Below are 12,461 nucleotides of genomic sequence, written 5' to 3'. Positions count from 1 at the left end.
TTGACTGTAGCAAATGATACTTAAAGGGACACTTCATTTGCTCCATTTGCATAAAGCTTTGTATAGTTAGAACCTCAGTCATGTTTTTGAATGTCATGCATAATTTCCTCAGTTTTCGCTGAGAAAGGAGAAATACAGATTTCAGTGTTGCACTTCCTTCTTTAAATTATGTAAAAATAATCATTTTGCATCATTGAAAGAATGAACTCCAAAATCTTTGTTGAGGGGTAAGACTACAAACACCCCTTTTCTCTGTCAAATAGACACCAAATTCTAAATGTATGTTACATTTCAACTACAAATATGACACACTTTCAATAACAGGGCTCCAGACTAACTTTTTTCACTAGTAGCACAGTGGCCCCCAACTGAAAATGTTAGGGGCGCAACCAAAAAATTTCGGGGCACATACTGTAAATCAAGATGCTAACCAAATATTCACATTTCTACTAATTTCCACTGTATTACTTATAAATACTTTAAAGATAGATGCAGAAAGTACAATGTGCTCTTTCAAATTCAGTGTCACATCACAAAAAAAGGTCAAATTTACTGGTCGCACATGTGCGACTGAATGTAAAATTCAGTGGCACACTCTCAAATTTTGGTGGCAAAATGCCACAATTTGGTGGCAGTCTGGAGCCCTGAATAAAGATTAATGTTTCTACGGGTGAAATGCTCCTTTAAAACTGTCCCATAATCAGTAGCCCTACATCATCAGTCATTAACAGAACTACGTTTCATTCGGCTACTATACATGTTTCAATCTTGTTGAAGAAACATCGCACGGTCAACAAAGCAAGGTTCTTATGTGATTTTTGTATGTGTATGTAAAATACGGGAAAAGCGTGTCATGGTTTAGTGCCGAAAAATGAATCCTGTCAAATTATGGCTCATCCATTCACTATCCACACTATACGCACTGCAGGGACATGGTGTGTGCACGACGCAAATGATCTGTTCACGCGTGCATTGAAGTGAAACTGATTCATGATCTTTCTATTGTATACCAAATTCGTAAAATTTGACTTTGGTTCATAAAAGCAATGAAGTGGCTGACTGACAAAAGGGCAAATTAGCCAGCAGGCTGCCGGGAATTGTCGCAGTGATCCCAATGATCCGGACCTGCACCAACTTATTTTTTCCTTACTTGCGGGATCTACAGGGGAAGTGTCAAAGATCCACCGGTCGATCACGATCGACATGTTGGCGACTACTGCTCTAGATGGTGGTATACAGTATGCACTGAGGGACCTTATTTGCTTTGCGGTTGTGGGTTTTGGAGGCAGCCCCTGACAGTTTGGATGTATTGGCCTGTATTCATTGGGTAGTTGTGGATTATACTACAAATAATGATATATGAATTCTGTCCTTAAAAAATGTAAGGATTAATCATAATATTACTTCAGTTATTCCTATTGAGGTCATCCAGTATAATGCCATAAATAATTACCAAGCTGTGTGTACTGTATACCAAGTAGAGATGCGCGGTTGGCGGTTACAGCCGCGGACTCCGCGGATAAACCGCAGATCGGGCGGATGACGTGACGAAAAATAATATTTTAATTAAATTCGGGCGGGTGGCGGATTGACTGCTTGCTATAAGCTGTGTCCTTCTAAGCATGCAACCTTAAAAGGTGAGCACTCTGGCTTTCAAGGTGGCAGTCTCAGAAGTTCGCGAAGACAACTGAAATGAGACGGTCTAGCCTTCTGAGGACCCATTATTTGCGTCACCTGTTGCACGCGCCCCCAGTAGCCGCCCACCGCGCCTGTCAGCAGAAAACAGCGGAGACATTTCTGACTTATTAAAATGAATATGTAATCAGAAAAATATTAATTTATTTTAGAAAATATGACACATTGATGTAGATTAAACTATTCAACAGTATATCAAATAATCAACCTTAGAAATACACGCAACATAAACAGAATAATATTAACACAAAACATATAATACTAAAACAGTGACAAGAAAAAGTTTTCTAATAAATACACAATTTTATTGAATAAAGGTTTGTATTGTTTGGGATAGCCTCAGCTGTTAAGGATCCATTCGTTCTATCATTAACAGCGCGGAGAAATGAGGACGCATTTTGACACAGCTCTTATCAACGCCGGCGAAGGAGGTACGTGGCAAACTCAAAAAATGAGAATTAAAAACAAAGGAAATAGAAGGTCAGAAAAAGGTTGCCTGAAATAAGTTTTACAAAGTGGTAAATCAGGATGACACCAGTGCAGGCTATATTTGTGCGTTTAATTTAGGCTATTTAATATTTATTTATTTATTTTTGTCCCTGTGTGCCGAACGGAGACGAAGTTCACTGCTGATATTAGATCTTTCTAGTCTCGCGGCTGTCATCAGCAGCGCTTTGCATCGCCCAGTCAGCGGATGGCGGGCGGGTGCAGTTTTGAAAACTGGTCAGAAACGTTGGTGCGGATGGATGGCGGACGGATGATGAGTTTTGTGATGCGGTTGCGGATGAAATAATAGCCCATCCGCGCATCTCTAATACCAAGCATGCACCATGAATATGTGTAAATTCTGAGAATGTCCAGAATAATGCTGACCTGTATCTCATCCCACAGGTCCGCATTGAGGAACTGGAAGAAGAATTGGAGACAGAACGAGCCTTACGAGCCAAGGTACAACACAGAAAGCCAACACAGCTAAAGGAACAAAAAAGTTTGAATGGCCCTTCATTGCCCTCTTTTTACAACCAAGCGTCTTTTTAAATACTGTTGCCTTAGATATTTTTTCTAAATAATTGTCAGATAAGCAAGACCCAAGACATAAATAGTCCCACATTAGCTTATCTAGGATTTTTTGACTGATTATGTATTTGTGGCACTTGCATTGTTCCTGGAAGCGATTAAAGACTAACATCAACTTTCAACGACTCTTCATACAGTACTCTTAAAAGACTCCACTTTGTAACCATGTGTCAGTTTAAGGTACTAACTAAGTAGCAATGCTACCAGCTTTACTACTTTTATCAGAAGAAATAATAATTTACTTGAAAAGTAAATGCTTATTTCTTCAGTTGAAGTTTTTATTCAAATATGTATCCATGTTTAGGACCCAAGTTGTGGCAGCACTTACTGTACATCCATCATAAAAGCCATCAAAAAAGTGCACAATTAATATTAAAATACAATTATTTTGTCAATTAAAACCATAAGACATATTAGTGGTAAACATGTTAAGGCCAATGGATATTAAAGTGATGGATGTTTTTGATAAACTTGATTGTGCTCACCTGAAGAAAGGAAGTCATACATCTTGGATGGCATGAGGGTGCCATTAAACTGTATGCACCCACAGTTTCTATTATGTTACTATTCTAGTTTTGTAGCAAACTTTCCTAATCGTGGACAGTTCTGAGAGGTATCGGTTATCAGGTGGAAGGCAGGTCATGTCAGGGGCTATGTGGAATGAGTCTGGGATTAGTTTGGGTTGTGTTAGCTCTAAGGGGCAGAGATCATGGAAGCCGACACCCTGTGGGGGGAGAGGAGAACGGGGCAGATACTACACCTCTGGTTCAGCCCAAATCATCTGCACCTGGAATAATACAGCCAGGGTTTTTCGATTTAGCAGAGGGGGAAACCCTTATCATCCCAATCAAAATGCAGTTGTGCTCATTCAACAGAGTAGCTATGTCTTTTCATTTAACATTCACTTTGTTAATCAGGTCTCCCGACCTTATATATAATATTTGGTAACGCTTTAGATTACAGCCCGGAAAAGTACTGTGTAAGTACAGTGAATTTACAGCGTATGTTTCTGTAATTATAGTTTACTTATGAAGTACGTACGTGTAATTATAAGGGAACAAGGGGTAACAACCAGGAAAAATACAAATAATAAATGCAGTAAGTATTTTATAACTAAGGGTTAACTATTTTGATATAACATGGTATGTATGACTTATATGCTAAAAACGTGGGAAATTACAAATTATTTATACAGTAAGTAATTCATAACTTCGGACTAATTATTCAAATATTAGGCCTACGTGATATGGCGTAGGCTACATGCAAAACAATCTTATGTTTGAGAGTAATTTAGCGAGAACACACACATTCACTGAATTGGCTCGATCACACTCCTCTCCACATATAGCTGGTGCTTGGTGATCGCACTTGCGTCATACCATGGCTGCTTTCACATGGATTCTGCAAACTGTGGGTCTTCATTCAATCATAGTCATACACCACTTATATTTTGGAATAATACAGGTAGGCTATTAAAAAATATTTAGGCATAGGCTAAGTATTTTTTTAACCACGGGGAGTACATATTTTATAATTTCATGATGCATGATGATGGAGATTACTAAACAACAAAACTTGAAATACAGTTAATGTATTTATGCTATTTATTAGTACGATACAATTTTTTTTTTTTGAATTTTAAATAAAGGTTTCTTATCTTAAGAAAGAAAAAGAGTACAGCTAAATAAAAAATAGGCAAGGCAACTATGGTGAAAACAAAGCAAGCAAAACTAGAACTATTTTCTGTAGTTACTGTGTAAATATACCATTGTTTTGTGTTGTTACAGTCTAAGTCAATTTTTTTACACCCTTGTTTCACGTAGTTACAGAGTAAGTATAGCATTTGCGGGCTGTAAATTAAAGTGGCACTTGTTACCCCCTTGTTTCACGTAGTTACAGAGTAAATACAACATTTGCGGGCTGTAAATTAAAGTGGCACTTGTTACCGCTTTGTTCCCAAAATATTATAAATTGTTTCCTTAAAATTTTACGTATGTACTCTATAAGTACACTATAATTACAGAAATGTATGCTGTAAATTTGCTGTACTTACGCAGTACTTTACTGCATATATTATTTGTATTTTTCCTGGTTGTTACACCTTTATTCCCCAAATATTATAAATTGTTCCCTTATAATTACACATACGTACTTCATAAGTAAACTATAATTACAAAAACATACGCTGTACTTACGCAGTACTTTCCGGGCTGTAATCTAAAGCGTTACCTAATATTTTAATTATTTCAGTGCTATGAAATGGTGTGAATAATGTATACACATCAGTATTATTGCACAAATCCTTTGGAGGCATATCCATTGATGTTGTGATGTCAACACTTGAATGTACTTGTGTTGCAAGCTACTGGGGACAGATGCTTAATAAAAAGTGACATAATTTAGCCCTGTGATCTTTCTGTTGCTGTAAGCTACAAAGTCCCTCATAAAAAGATTGCGCAGGAATATTGTCAGAGTGACATGCCCCTTGGTCGTACATATGAAGATGTATTCATGTTGGGTGGCATTCCTAATAAGACATGCTTGCTCCTAATGCTTCTCAGAGAATAAGAGTCAAGTACCAACATGCATACCTTTATCTCAGTGTCCCTGGGCTTGTCTCCATGGACCCCTCTACACCCCCCATCACCCACACCTTTAGAGGATCTAACGCATTACAGCTGCAGACAGACTTTGCATTGTTCATTCTCCTCTCTTTCACAGATAGCATCAGACATCAAGGGCAACTGACAGCATTATATTCCAGACTCCAGAGGTTTTCCGCAAAGGAATTTGAACCACAGTCACACAAACACACAAGTCAGGAATACACGTGTTGCCTGATATATAGGATGAACTATGCAAAAGTGGGACAGTTGGTTAGATTCTCAAATGAGCACAGAGCATGTCACAACCCTCCTAAATGTAAATAGTTCAAATATAAAAATTCTTTCACAATTTACCCTCATGCCATCCCAGATGTCTGTAACTTTCCTTTTTTCTCAATTGAACACAAACTTTTTTGTATTACAGTGCTGTCATGTTATCTTCCTATATGGGGCTCAATGTGATGAAACATGCATATGACAACTAGACGTCAGACTCAACCAATGAGATTCAAAGTTATTGACGTGCTGCCATATTTGCAATTATCGCTAAGTTCAATTATCGTGTTCCTTCAGCAGCAAGCAGGCTCTTGATTGGTAAACGAAAAAAGCACCATGCGCGGGTAATGCGCGTACCGCGCCAGACGCTGAATTCGTGTGAACGAGACCTGCGAATGAGGCGGAATTGCGTCTATCACACCACCCTTAATGCGTCATTCGCGCCGTGAGACATATAGACGCACGTCAACGCGTCTTCACATTGACTTAACATTGAAATCACTCACGTTTGACGCATTTACCGCGGCTGGTGTAAGCGCAGCATAATAGGCCTATTAAGCTTATTCATGAATTTGACAAAAAAAATGATAATTTTTTATATTTGTTTTGATGTATAAAAGGAAGAGTTTGGAGGAGGTTACTCTAGCCTTGTAGAGTTTAAAGTTATTTTTAAGGAAATGTTGATCATTTCCAATCCTGCTGAATGCTGCATTCTTATTATTTCTTTGACATGTGTGCAGTCTAATATTCAAAGAGCGTCTGGGTCACGGCACCAGCTACTGTTTAATCCTCTTTATTTTAATTTGACACATAGTGTCAATTTCAGCTCATGGTTCACATTTGTGTAATAGATATATTATAATTATAGTCATTTGACATAGCACTGCAGATTTTTATATCACAACCAGCAGTAAAATTAGTAAAAGTACTGTTTTTGGATTCAAATTGCTTTCAAATGTTCCTGTCCAATCACATTTCTTGTTTGTTCGCTTTAATAGCCATCTGTTCCACAGCAGTGAAAAAATTGGTAAAGATATTTATTGCAGTTTTTAACAATAGGTTCTAGACTTCAAAATAACATTTGCCTTCATGTGAGTTTAATTAAAATGTTATTGTTGTTTTTTGTTGATTGGATGACATGTCATGTTATTGAGCTTGGGGGTCCTGGTGCTAATTATGTCCTAAATTTTACTTCAGTAACATGTTGGTGTTAAGCAAGCATGTGCAAATTAGATAATTCTTCATCCATTTGCTAAAAATGTACATGCACTAAATGATACTATGTGTAAAATTATTGTAAAGGCGTACACGGCTGTGCTATACTGTACATTTCTTTATTCTTTTTTAATCTATCCAAGGATTGCACATAATTTCCTCTGCACTGTGTTGGGTTTGTGTTAAACCCATTACACTAAGATATGTTATGGTCGATTCAAATCAGATCCTTACATCTGTCACCATCCCACTTTAACTGTACACACATGATCATGCCCTGACTTGCAAATGGGTTTCCTCTTTCTCATCTCAAATCAGATAACATTTATATGTGACATCTATATATAATCCATTTGTTTTGTCTTTCAAAGGTGGAGAAGCAGCGAGCTGACTTGACCTGTGAACTGGATGACTTGACTGACAGACTGGAGGAAGCCGGTGGGGCCACGGCCTCTCAGGTAAGAGGTCAGGGTAAGAAAATTAAATAAGCTGCCACATTTGTATCTCTGACCAAGATGAAGTTCATGTAATCTTCTGGGCTGACCAGTTGGTTTAAATTGAACTAGTATTCTTTTGTTTTTACATATCTCTAACAAGATGGAAATGAATAAGAAGCGTGAGGCGGAGCTCCAGAGACTCAGAAGGGAACTTGAAGACTCCTCAGTGCAGGCAGAGGCGGTGGCTGCCGCCCTCCGCAAGCGTCACAGCGATGCCCAGTCTGAACTGGGAGAGCAGTGTGAGAGTCTGCAGCGAACTCGAGCCAAACTGGAAAAGGAAAAACAGAGTCTCAGACTGGAGGTGGACGACCTGACGGCTTCACTCGACACTTTACAGAAGGCCAAGGTCAACTATGCTGAATGGATTAAATACTTATTATAGTTATTATAAAGTATGGGGAGTTATCTGCTTGCTGCTTAAGAAGCTTAAGGTGGGCCATTGGTATCCAAAACTAGTTAAACTGGTCTGTATTGGTGGCTTTAGATGGGTCCACTTGTGTACTGGTTAGGATGGGAGAACTGTTGGCTGACCAGGTTAACCATTTAACTCTTTCCCCACCAGCATTTTAAAAAAAGTTGCCAGCCAGCGACAGCATTTTTTATGTTTTTCATAAAAGTTTAATGCCTTCCAAAAATGATCTTCTATAAATATATAAACTTACAATATATCAAATGAAAGAACAGACCCACAACAAACAAACAAACAAACAAACACAAAAAAAAACTGAAAAAATGATTCATCCTATCTTCATTTGTTCTCGTTTTTTCACCTCTCAAATATGGGTAGGTTTCTTCAAAATACCAAATTTTGAGCAAAAAGCTGAAATTGCATTTTTGTAAAGGTCTTTTGTTAAAGATCAGATTCAGAGCGATGATCAAAACATACACAGAGTTTTTATTGTTTTTGTATCAGTGGATGCTTAAGTGTTTTATAAGTTGGGTAAGAGCACCAACTAGTAGATAATATGGGACATATGGAGTACCGTAAAAACCTGTCATTGGCAGGGAAGCGTTTTATCTTAAAGGTGCTCTAAGTGAATCCACGTGTTTTAGGCCATAAAACAATTTTTGTTTCATACAGTAAACCTCTCCTCACTATCTGCTAGCTGCCTGTCCCCTGAACACACTGTAAAAAAAAAACGCGGCCTCTGTAGACAGCCCAAGCTCCACAAACTGCAACAAAAACAAAGTGGTCAAACCTACCACCACAAACATAAAAAACGTGTTACAGCCAATAAACGACAAGAAAGTTTTTGGAAGTGGGGGCGTTAACTCTTTCAGAAAGCACGGAAGGGAGGGGAAGGGGAGGAGTTAGCTACGCTCCGTTTTGTTTGACAACACTTCGAACGTCTACAAGAAGTGAGGTCACACAGATTCGCTTAGAGCACCTTTAATTGACGAGATAACTCGTCAATGGCGGGGAAAGACTTTAGACCTGCAACCCAGCTTTGGCTGGGATAAACTAATGCATGACAATTTTGAATCATATTCAGTTATTTGCTCTTTGCCAAAGAATTAAATTACTACCATAAATGCCTCAAGCCAGAAATCTACAGTACATTAATCGATGTTGAGGGATGTTCAGCTTGCTTTGTTTGATCTCATCCCAGGCCTTTTATTAGGTTTGTGTGACAAGAGCAGGTTAACCAGCGGGCAGAACAGATGAACTGCATGGCCACTGATCAAAGCTAATGTCATACTGTATGATCATGTGTAACATCAGGCATCCACTGACGCACAGCTGAAGAAACTAGAAGACCTGCTGTCTGAGGCCAACTCTAGGAACGAGGACCTGCAGAAAGCTCTGAATGAAGTTACTGCTGCTAAGAACAGACTTACAGGTCAGACAAGTACAACTCACATGCATTGATGCTTGATGTGTGCACATTTATGCATTGATCTATTTCCTATTTAACAGGAAATTGATTAAAAATACTTATATGATCTAAAAGTGCTAAATTTGCATCTGCAGCTGAAAATAATGAGCTAACAAGGCAGGTCGAGGAATCGGAGAACAAGGGCAGTCACCTCAGTCGAACAAAAACCCTCTTGATGGCCCAGCATGAGGAACTTAAAAAGCAGTTTGATGAAGATGTCAAGGTATGTAACTAATACATCTGATTCATTTCTTAAGTGTATGAAATGTCTGGAAGCCACATAAGAAAAAAATCATAATTGTGAAAAAAGTCCAATTTTAAAAGTCATAATTTCTCCTTTTTAATCTCATAATTTTGAATTTTATCTCATAATTATCTTTATCAGTGCATAGTTTTTTTTTTGTGGAAATGGGCTTCCATAGAAATGGCTATTATAAAGATCCAGTGTGTAAGTTTTAGCAGCATCTAGTGATGAGGTTGTGAATTGCAACCAACGGCTCAGTCCACAGCTCACCCCTACATTTCCTCATAGAGAAGCTGTGGTACCCGCCACAGGACAAACATGTCGTATTAGTAATGAGTATTATATCTGATTTCAGAATGACAGACAAAGATGAATCAATTCTTATTTTATTGCAGTCAAAAGAGCAGGAAAGCATCTCATTTTTAATGCTGTATTTGTAACAGTGTAAGCTTCAAAAAGTATTTTACAGTCTTTAAAGAAAACTGTCCACATTTCCCGTCTACGGAAAGATCCATGTTTGTGTTCTGCTACATTCATTCACACCCAGAAAATCAGACAGCAGTTTAGACTTACTGTACTGTAATCAGTTTATAAACCTTGAAGAATCCAGCTCCAAGAAAATTTTCTGAAACACCTCAAATGATGCCTGGGATACTGGAGATTCAATGCATAGATCCAATCCAATCCAATGAGGATAAAGCATGCCCTGGGAACACCTTTAAGGCCTCGATAACAATTCCAGCATCCCTTGGGCTGCCACTCCTAGAAGATCCATTCTTTACAATTACAGCCATCACAAGCTGCTCAAGTCCCGCCTCTTCATCATTATATCCTGCAACATTAAACAGCAAATATGTCTTAAAACCTTTATACATTTATACAGTTTGAATACTGAAATAATCCACACATTAAACTTGTATATTAAAATGCTTTAAAGAAAACTGATAATAAATTCTCAATAGAATGACAAATAATATCAAAAAAAGTTTGAAAAGATATATAATCTATATTTATAATTAGGGCAAATCTTTTCCCTACATTTTTTCTGTCACACGTAGGATACAGTCACATATTTATTTGTTAACCAAGTTACTCACATGTGTATATACAAATTCATAAACTATATACACAATATAATATATACAATATATTTATTTTGATAATATTTCTCACCTTTTCTTGTGAATAAAGTTCTCCCTCAGCAATGTTTCACGTTGCCTGCAGGAAACTGCAGTACAGGCCTTCATGAACACACAATTTAGTTAATAGGTCGCAAAATTAATAATAATAATAATGTTAATTTTACATTATGTAGAAAGCTTAAACATTTAAAAAAAAATAACGTATACATTTAATATCTTCCTCACCTTTTGTGGATTTAAATGAATAATGTTACATTTCCCCTCAGTTTTGCTTCAAGTTTCGGTGGGCAGCAGAAAACTTCAGTAAGACGCCTTTGTCAAACAATTTCAGTGAAGAATAGTTTTACATTACCATTTTAATCAAATACTTTGTGGATATAATTAACACAAAACTGAATAAACCGAAAAAGACCGCAGTAAAGTCACACTTATCTTTAAAACACGAACCTCAGAGCGAGCGAGCGGATTGAGAGAACCCACCCATCCAGATGAACAATATGATTGGTCAGTTTTTCTGTCACTTAAAATGAGTTACAGCTGGACCACCAATTGCAGGAGGTCACATACTGTATGCAGACTGCATACGCCATTAAGCCTGGTTTGTTTAAGTTAACTAAGTATTACATTCGCAAGTCATACGCATATTACAACAATTTACGATTAACTAAGAATCAAAGTCAACTTGTTAATATTCTGAAATAAGACTTAATGACGAATGGATCCTAGAAATGCGACCTCCTAAGGTCCTAAAGCTGAAGTTACGTCCAAACACAGTTCATATTAATCCTTATTGTAATTAATATTTACGAATTACAAACACATTATACAAAGAAACACTGCGTATAGACTTAGAAGACCAAAGACTGCCCGTTAATTTTACCCGAAATGAATTTTATCCACAGTTAATAAACACTACATTGACGTCTCAGCCAGAGGTGATTTTCAGCAAGACTGGCCGAGGTGAGGCACCGTTGTCCGGTATATATGAGCGCTGACCGCCCGCTGATTATCTGGAGCTCCCAGCGCCAAACATTTGAAGGAAATGTTTAAATAGACGATATCTTTATGAACCTACTGCTGACTCTTGTTTAAAAAACATACATTCTCGACTGAAATGCTTTCAAAACTTTGAATTGTGGCACAATATAAGTTATATTTCCTAAATCCGCCTGCCCAGCGCTCACGACCTGCGTATCAACCTGAAATGGTTTAAAACAGCTCATTTGTATTATGTTGGATTTATTTGGTATTTGCTATTCGCAGATACACAATAAGAATAGCTAAATCCTTCACAAAAACAATACGTAGTTTTTATTCCAGTCATTTTTAAGTAATTTTAACACACAAAAAATATCAAACTACATGAAATTATTTTTATTAAATAAAGTTTACATATTCAATTTCATCAAATCTACAAGCCTACAGAATGACTTTTTACAGTGTAGAACAGGCCAGCGACTTCTATGTAAAGGGACCCACTATGTATGTAGATAAAAACAGCTCATTCTAAGATAATTAAAACAATACAGTTTATTTTGTAAGGTATTTATACAGCACTGATAATATAGTTATGTATTAGGGATGTGCCCCCGAAGCCGAATACGTTATTCGGAAGGGCACGGATAATAGCTTCAAAACGAATAACGAATTATTCCAAATAACAGAGAAAATATTCGGCCAGACATAATCACGTGTTTACTGGAACAGCTCTAAATTATACATTAAAAAATAAAAATTACCCTTTTAGTTTTTTTTTTCATTTTATTTAATTACACAAGACTAAAAAACCTTGATAAAATGCTGCACTCTGATAATAAAATGATCTTTTAATT

At 37.3% G+C, this 12,461-nt stretch overlaps 1 protein-coding gene across 2 annotated transcripts in view; it reads left to right on the top strand.

The window, feature by feature from the left end:
* Positions 1 to 12,461, top strand: part of LOC135734667 (putative uncharacterized protein MYH16) — an 85,816-nt gene that overhangs the window by 55,390 nt on the left and 17,965 nt on the right. For both annotated transcript variants that reach the window (XM_065253547.2, XM_065253548.2), the window contains 5 exons: positions 2,587 to 2,643; positions 7,241 to 7,327; positions 7,467 to 7,712; positions 9,090 to 9,207; positions 9,339 to 9,466. In XM_065253547.2, coding sequence (XP_065109619.1) covers positions 2,587 to 2,643; positions 7,241 to 7,327; positions 7,467 to 7,712; positions 9,090 to 9,207; positions 9,339 to 9,466 — 636 coding nt within the window. The remainder of the gene's footprint in view (positions 1 to 2,586; positions 2,644 to 7,240; positions 7,328 to 7,466; positions 7,713 to 9,089; positions 9,208 to 9,338; positions 9,467 to 12,461) is intronic.

Source organism: Paramisgurnus dabryanus, chromosome 1, assembly GCF_030506205.2.
Source record: "Paramisgurnus dabryanus chromosome 1, PD_genome_1.1, whole genome shotgun sequence".
NCBI classification, from domain to species: Eukaryota; Metazoa; Chordata; class Actinopteri; order Cypriniformes; family Cobitidae; genus Paramisgurnus; species Paramisgurnus dabryanus.
The sequence above is the reverse complement of the archived record's forward strand: the minus strand, read 5'-3'. Positions and strand labels throughout refer to the sequence as shown.